General features: G+C 39.4%; 1 protein-coding gene across 1 annotated transcript; it reads right to left on the reverse strand.

Annotated features, from left to right (window-relative positions):
• Nucleotides 1–5,341: 5,341 nt before the first annotated feature.
• LOC131823108 (olfactory receptor-like protein OLF4) lies at nt 5,342–6,325 on the reverse strand. The gene has a single exon (XM_059159086.1). The coding sequence runs from the start codon at nt 6,323–6,325 to the stop codon at nt 5,342–5,344; it is 984 nt and encodes a 327-aa protein (XP_059015069.1).
• Nucleotides 6,326–8,927: the final 2,602 nt, after the last annotated feature.

The raw sequence follows: 8,927 nt of genomic DNA on the forward strand, positions 1-8,927 counted from the left end.
TATTTTTGTTTTTCAACATTTCCTTAGCCTTTTGGGGTCTCTTCTGATTCCATACATATTTTTAGATTATCTCCATCCATTTTGAATGTCATTCTTGCTGGATAAAGTATTCTTTCCTGCCTTTTCTTCTCATTTAGTGCCCTGAATACATCTTGCCAGCCTTTCTGGCTTGCCAGGCTCTGTGGACAGGTCTGACATTATTCTGATGGGCTTTCCTCTGGTAAGTAAGAAGGCTCTTTGCCCTAGTGGCTTTCAAGAGATTATACCTACAATTATAATTCCTCTATTTGACCATCAGGTGTGTGATTTTTTTTGGAATGTATAATCTTGGGTGGAGACCGTTCAGCCTCTAGTACATGAACACTGGTTCCATTCGTGAAATTGGGAAAATTTTCATGAAGGACTTGTTCCACTATATCTTCTAGACTTCTTTCTTTTTTTCCTTTTCAGGGATTCCAATAATTCTGACGTTGGAACGTTTCATGGCATCATTTATTTTCCTGATTCTGTTTTCATGGTTTCTAAGCTGTTTGTTCCAGGCTTCCTCCTCATCCTTCCTCTCTATCTGTTTGTTCTCCAGATCACTAATTCTATCTTCTGTCTCAGTTACCCTAGTTTTGAGAGAGTTTATATTAGATTGGAACTCGTTGAGAGCATTGTGAACTTCCTCCCTGGTAGATTTAAACTCCGCTCTAACATTGTGAACATCATCTCTCGTCGCTTTCAGCTCGGCCCTAATCAATTCCGTTTGACCTTCCAAGGCTTTCTCCAACCTAGCTATTGCCTGGATAATTGTTAGCCTAAATTCTCTTTCCGACATATTGTCTATGTTTATAGCCATTAGCTCTGTTGCAGAAGGTCCATCCTCTGTATTTTTCTTCTGTTGGGCATTCCTCTTCCTAGTCATTTTGGTGGGAGATGACTGAACAGATGTAGCTGGATGTATCAACCATGGTGCAGTCAAGGTGCACCCTGGAACACTTCTGAGCAATCAGGATTCCCCACCCAAACGAGAGACAAAAGAAAAGAAAAAGAAAAAGAGAGAGAAAGAGAGAGAGAGAGAGAGAGGGAGAGAGTCAGGAAAGAAAGGGAAAATGAAAGAGAAGGTTCAGCCCAGATGTGCCCCAAGGTAAGATTTATGATTAGACAAACAAAAACAAACAAAAAGACTGATAAAATTATATGACAAGGCTATATATATATATATATATATATATATATATATATATATGCAAATAAAGGAAGAACCTCGTCAAAGAACCCGAAGTGTAAGATTTATATACTATCAGGACAACCACAAAAACACAGAAACACTGGTGGAAGAAAAAGATGGGAGAGTGGTTATAAATTCTCAGTGTGTGCGAGGAAGGTTGTTTTGATTCTTCCTGGATGTATCTTGATATCTTTGTTAAAGGACTCAACTTTCCTAAGATAAAGGGGGATTAAAAATTGGTTTACCTATAGGGGTAGTATTGATTGAGGAAAGGGGATTACTTTGAAGTTTAACTCCATATGAATATTAGAAGATAAATATAAAAAGGAATAAACTAGACTAAACTAAACTAAGTTTAAAAAAAGGAATTCAAAAATTAGAAATGCAAAAGAAAAACATAGGTGTATGTATCAAAAAGTTCAGGTTAGATGGGTATTATGGAATTTGATGTACTGTACAGCTCACTGTGATGGTAAATAGGTTAAAATAATTACCTATGTATATAAAAAAAAAGAATCAGAATAGTGGGAATGAGTGAAAAATAAAAAATTTTCCTGTGAAGTAGTGGTTGTTCTCTTGTAGTCCTTTTTTTTTCTCTCTCTCTCTTTTTTTTTTCTTTCCTGGTTTGTTTTCAGGCGAGGGGCCTGACAGGTGGGTTTTAAGTCAATCATGTTCCCTGAGTTAAGTCCTCCTGCCCCCCTCAAGGGGGTGGGCTCTGAGGAAACTGGTTTTTTTCAGGCTTTTGTTCTCTGGCGGTTTTTATGTTTGTTCACTTTTTTTTTTTCTCTCACTTTGACCGCTTTTGATGGTTTTTTCAGTTTTAGAGGAAAACAAACCGCACTCTGACCTCCCTCTCAGAGAGAAGCCTCAGTCTGGCTGCAGCACCTAAATAAGTTCCTCCTTGGCTGCTGGAAGAGCAGGTTCCAAGTCAAGGTCCCTGGGGACACAGGATCTTTTGATTGTACCCAAAGCCAAGGCAGTGGCGGCAGTCTGGGCAGCTCCAGACCACCAGAGAGGTTCCAAGCAGCAATCTACAATTTTCCCGCTGGCCTGGGCTGGGAGTGCCTGGTTTTTCTGGGTCTAAGAGTTCCCAGCTTGCGCGCACCAATTTCAGGGGAGGCTGTGGGTCATGCGCGGGTTTCAGGCTCTGAGAACGGGGGCTGGGCCTTTGCAAACCTCTTTGGGGGGAGAGTTTGGTGGGTGCATCTTAGACTCTGAAACAATGGCCCGTATCAAAGGGCGCAGGCTGGGCCTTTGTACCTCTCTCAAGGGAGTATCTCAGGCTTTATAGCAGGGCTCGCACTTTCTGCCATCTGGAGTGGCTCCCATCCCCTCACAGGAAATGGACCCCACATGTTATCGGGTGCGCTGGTGGCTTAGGGACCAAGACCTGGTTTCTCTGCCACACTCTCTCTGCCTCAGCACCAGGGGAGGCTGTCCTGGGACCTGGGACTTAAGCCCCTGTCCCTAGCCACCTCGATTCCCACAATCCCCCCCCTCCCCCGCCTGTGACCCTTTGCTCTTTTGGAGTGCTTTCAACCAGTCTCCAAGTTAATGCTGGTCCCCAGACACAGGGCACTCTCACTCGTATTGGGGTATTACTTTTCAACTGGTCACCTCTGGTGGCTCCCTCCCCCTTTTGTTTATCTTCCAATATCAGTCAGATGTTCCCACTCAGCTTTACCTGCCCACTGGCATCTTCTGCCCCTATAGAGATCCAGGCATGTATAGTTCTGATCTCAGGCTGATTTCATGGGTGATCGGAGTTCTTTGGTAGGTAATCAGCTCACTTTGGGGTGTCGGCTGAAAAGGCGCCTCCTTCTACTTCCCCGCCATCTTGTCTCCTGATCTTTTGCTCTTTTTGAGTGCTTTCAACCAGACTCCAAGTTAATGCTGGTCCCCAGTTGCAAGGCACTCTCATATTGGGGTATTACTTTCCAATTGGTCACTTCTGGTGGCTCCCTCCCCCTTTTGTTTATCTTCTGATATCAGTCTGTCATTCCCACTCTGCTTTACCTGTCCACTGGTGTCTTCTGCCCCTGTAGAGATCCAGACATATATAATTCTAATCTCAGGCTGATTTCGTGGGTGTTTGGAGTTCTTTGGTAGATAATCAGCTCACTCTAGGGTATAGGTTGTAAAGGCACCTCCTCCTAGTTCTCTGCCTTATTTATTATATTTAATTAATTAAATTAAAATTAAATTAAATATAATATTAAATTAAGTTAACTATAATAAATATTTATAAAAAATAAATAGATTTTTAAATTTCTATAAATTCTATTACATGACTCGGGGTCAGATCTGGAGCACAGTTAGCTGAGTCATACATAAAGTGGTGTGACAGCTCTCTTCCAATTGTGAAAAAGCAAACGTTCATATGTGGATATTAAAATAATGAAATTAAATTAAGACAATTCATATGTGATAAGATCATTTTTGTATACTAGAAGCTTAGTCTACATATATCAAAGGAGTAAAATGACATAAATTTGTTCAAGACAAAAGAACACTACAGCCATATACCTCAAAAATGAGCCTTAGAAACACAATGTAGTGATTTTCTCATGACTGAGGACTCACAAACAGATCTGCTGAAATCAGAACAACTACCTATAATACAATCCCTTCAATAATAAAGACATTATATGAATGCATTTTATTTTAGGATGCTTTCTATGCAGCAATAGCTAACTGGTACAGTAATAAAATCAGGCAGAAAAGACATTTGTTATAATCTGATCCTTGTATTCTAGGCATTCATTCTGATAATTGAAGGTAGCCTCCATGACTACTCTTTTTGTGAAATTCATTTCATGTGACTGTATAAAAAATGACTCCATTGGATGTGCCTGGGTGACTCAGAGAGTTAAGCACCTGCCTTTGGCTAAAGCCATGATTTCCAGATCCTGAAATCAAGCCCCACATTGGCCTCCCCACTCAGTGGGAAGTCTGCTTCTCCCTCTCCTTCTGCCTTTCCCCCTTCTTGTGCTCTCTCTCTATCTCTCTCAAATGAATAAATAAAATCTTTAAAAAATGACTCCATTGAGACCTTTTTTCAGTAATATGGAAGGGTGGGAAGGACATGTATGTGGGTCCAAAACCTGTGACTCTGAATAACATAGCTGGACAGGATACCAAGCTTGCTGGTGAGTCATCCTGCGATTATAAAGATCATACTTAGTGGATGATACTGATATAGTTCATTCACTACCCCTTTTATGGTTATGGCAAAATTTCAAAGAGTGGGAAATATTTCATTTTGAGAAATGGAAGGAATCATATTTGTATGTAGCACTAGAAATTTTCAATCAGAAACGAGAATAATTTAATTAAACTACAAACATGCGTTCAGCCTTTAATCTTAGTGAAAATATACCTTACAGATGGAAACTGATATTCCATTTTTCAGTGAGTAGGTGGAATATATGATGTAATATCTTGCTTCATCATCCTTAAAATAAAGTGAGATTCTAAGACTGTATTATGTCAATCAATATATTCCATATTTGTATTTCTGTGTAGATTCCACTTGGAGACATGTATTCTATTGTTATTTCTTTAACCGGAGTCTATGGTAGGCATGGTGGATAGAAGCTGTGTAACAACAGGATCCTAATATATAGAAAAATCTCCATGATCAGCTACAACCACCAGTATGTCAAATTCTGCATTCTCAGAAAGAGCAGTTAAGGTAGAGATATAAAAAGGAATGACGTTCAGAAAAGTGAAGCATAGTAGTTTCAGATTTTTCTCTGTTATAAACTTACATAAATAGCTGTGGTGGCCAAGAGTAGATTTCCCATAGGAGTAGTATGTCAAACCAAATAAATAATACTCACTATGATGTATTTTATTTAAGAAGAAATTACCTTAACACATCCATGTAGTCCTTTGAATAAGTGAAAATTTCCAAATATTTAAAATCTAAAGTTAGGATTACCATTGAAAGTAAGAAAATAACAAAGGAAAGTCTCTTGGATATCAGAGATACCACAAAACTTAATAAAGTAATTTACATAAATTATAGAGGGGGCAAAATAAAAGTAATTCCCAGAAAAAAAATAGAGAGGGCATGTTCCACTTCCTGAATCTAATTTTTAAAAAAATGTCAACACTTGGCTCAGGCTATGTTCTTGGTGATTCTGCACAATTTTTCATACCCAGGACAATTGGTCCTTTTAGACCTTCCCTCCCAGAGAATCTCACCAAAGCCTCCTTTACGTCTTTGTTCCTGAGGCTGTAGATGAAGGGATTCAGCATGGGCATGGCCACGGTGTACATGACTGAGGCTACTACACTTGAGTGGGATCCATGGTTAGCAGCAGAGCTAAGGTATACTCCTAGACTTGTACAATAAAATAAAAAGACAACTGAGAGGTGAGATGCACAGGTGGAAAATGCTTTATACTTGCCCTGAGCTGATGAGATCCCATATATGGAGGAAATTATCTTACAGTAAGAGTAAATGATCCCTGCAAAGGGAACAACAGCCAGCAGCATAACTGCAAAATACATCGCCATGTTATTGAGAAAGGTGTCAGAACATGCAAGTTGTATCATCTGTTTGAGTTCACAGAAAAAGTGAGGGATTTTTAAGACTCTACAGAAGGACAGCCGCAACACCATTGAGGTTTGTAATGTGGAATGCAAGACACTCAGGAACCAGGACACCAGAACCAGCAGTCCACAGAGCCAGGAGTTCATGATGATCGTGTAGTTTAGTGGATGACAGATGGCCACAAAGCGGTCATAAGCCATCACAGTCAAGAGAAAGTTGTCTAATCCTACAAAGAGAGTGAAAAAATACATCTGGCTGAGGCAGCCTTCATAAGTGATCACTTTACTCTGAGTCTGGATGTTCCACAGCATCTTGGGAATGGTGGTGGAGGTGAAACAGATGTCAGAGAAGGAGAGGTTGGAGAGGAAGAAGTACATGGGTGTGTGGAGGTGGGAGTCAGAGTTGACAGTCAGAATGATGAGCAGGTTTCCAAACACAGTGATCAGGTACATAAAGAGGAAAAGCCCAAAAATGATGGGCTGCAGTTCTGGTTCCTCTGATAATCCCAAAAGAAGAAACTCTGAAATTCCTGTGTAGTTTCCTGGATCCATGTGGTGGAGATGACTACCAGCACAGAGGAAAATAAAAGGACAAATTTTCACACTAATGCACTTTGCTCAGATTCTGGAAATGCTACAGAGTGTATTTTCCAGTCAAGAAGCTAATTTCAATATTTTTTAATGGATCTGGGCCCTTTGAGGGGATCCCTATGCCCTCTCTGATTATCAATTTCCATCCCAACAAAATATATATCCCCAAAAGATCAGTTACTGTACAGTGTATATAAGAAGTTATTTTATGCATTCTGGAATTTATGGAGTGTTGACTTGTTTTGGAAATTCTTAGTGATAAAGTAGAGGGTGATGAAGAGCAAAAGTTCCTACAATTCAGTGATGGTAATAGGATAGAAGCAGGTTTAAAGATTAAATAATCCCAAGATGAGAACAGATGCTATGAAGAAACAGAAACAGCCTAAAAGAGAATGGGTATTAGAGAGGGCATGGATTGCATGGAGCACTGGGTGTGGTACAAAAACAATGAATACTGTTATGCTGAAAATAAATTAAAAAAATTAAAAAAAAATAAAAGAGAGAGTGGGTGGGGTGTTAGGTCGTGGGTTCAGTTAAGATTGGATAAGAAGATATCATTAGAACAAAGACCTCAAGGAAGAGAGGGTGAAAGACAGGAAGTGTTCCTGGTAGAGTGAGCAGCTGGTGCAAAGCCCGTGATGATGTCCTCCTGTCAGAAAATCAAGGCTCAGAAGAAAGTCAGTGCATTGAGGGGAAAGGACAAGAAGGAGAATGATGAGAGGTGGTGGCAGTGAATTTCTTAAAACCATGTGGCTTCACAGCTGCTTCAAGTTCAAGACACAGGGAGTTCTTTGTCTGCACTATGTACCTCTTGCACTTTATGAATCTCATTTTAATAGGGTCCAGTCAATTGAACATTCCTCCTTAGTATCACCTGTTGGTTGAATTTGGGCTGTGTATTATAATAAGGGTCACCTTGAACTGAATCTTGGAACATTGGAAAAAAAAGAAATAGAGGGGCCTGTGTATCCCTGCTCTGAGGACTGCTTTCACCCATCAAGGTGCGTGATCACACAGGCACACACACACACACACACACACACAGAGTCATATACACAAAACAAAGCATACCATGTGCTCTTGGTGTGTGTTACTCTATGCCCTTCTCACCTACCCCCAGCCTGTTCAATGCACTATCTATGACATGAATGCATACACATCACATTACATTTCCTATAAGAAATGTAAAAATAGTACCCAGAAATCCCTATTGGTAGCTTCCCAAAGATAAATCTTGGGGTTCCACTTTGGAATGGCCATTTTCTAATCTGTGTGTAAGGAAACATTAACAATTGTGTTCAATAAGTGAAGATATAGATAGATAGATAGATAGAGAAGGAGAGAGAGGGAGATGGATAAATGAGATGTACATAAAGAGTAAAATGATCTAATAAGCTCAGTTGTCCTGAGAGACTGAGGAATTAGAGCTTCTTTGGTGCTGGTGGCATGCAATCCTGGTTCTATCCCATTTGTACCCAGAAAAATTAATAAAAGAGCAAAAATAAATTATCCAAAAGACAAAAGTAGTGACATCTTTATGATGCAAAACACCTTACAGATTGAACATCAGAAGAAAAAAAGAGTAAAGAGAATAAACCAACACTTCACAAAAATTGGCATTTTTATTATCAGAAAGCAGACAGCAGAAGACTTGTTTTCCTGTGCCTATTCCATGATTATTTGATGAGTTGGTTTTTTGTTAGGTCCAATAGAGGATGAGGAAAGCCTCTTAATTACTTTTCTTAAATGACACCATTTGTTGTTGTTGTTGTTTATTTGTCATTATTAGCCTTTGGGTTTTAGTCATTTTCTTGACAATTCCAATGAGCACAACTACTTATGGTTCTGTTCCTTGTCCACCATGCAAAGGCCTCCCCAGACTCTGTGAAATCCTACACACCCCTTGACAATCTATTCTCTTATTGTGAATACTCTTCATGTGACTTACTGAAGGACATTATCTTGGACTCACATCTCACTCTGCTTTTGTCTGTTCTGATGTCAGGATCAAAGCAACAGGGACTTCATCTGTACTGCTCATCTTTTTCTTTATGGGTGTCAATGTATATGCACTTATATAGAAACAAATTCAAGAAAATCAGACACTATGAAATGCAAAGAATGTCAGAAGAGATAAAACCAGGTTAAAGAGGGCAGTTTCAGTACAACTACTCAATAACACTGAAAGAAGTTTAGAGAAATAACTGAAACAGTATCTACAGAAGCAGTAATTCCACAAAATCAACATGGACAAATAATAAAATTCCCCAAGATCTTGAAATGAAAGGGTATAATATATAAAGTTCTATGGAAAGAGCCAAGATGACCTTCAGCAGATGAATGGACAAAGAAGATATAGTCCATATATACAATGGAATATATGCCTCTATCAGAAAGAATGGATACTCAACTTTTATATCAACATGGGTGGGATTGGAGGAGATTATGCTGAGTGAAATAAGTCAAACAGAGAGAGTCAATTATCATGTGGTTTCACTTATTTGTGGACCATAAGGAACAACATGGAGGACATTAGGAGAAGGAGAGGAAAAGTGAATTGGGG

The sequence above is a fragment of the Mustela lutreola genome, chromosome 2 (assembly GCF_030435805.1).
Source record: "Mustela lutreola isolate mMusLut2 chromosome 2, mMusLut2.pri, whole genome shotgun sequence".
Classification (NCBI taxonomy): domain Eukaryota; kingdom Metazoa; phylum Chordata; class Mammalia; order Carnivora; family Mustelidae; genus Mustela; species Mustela lutreola.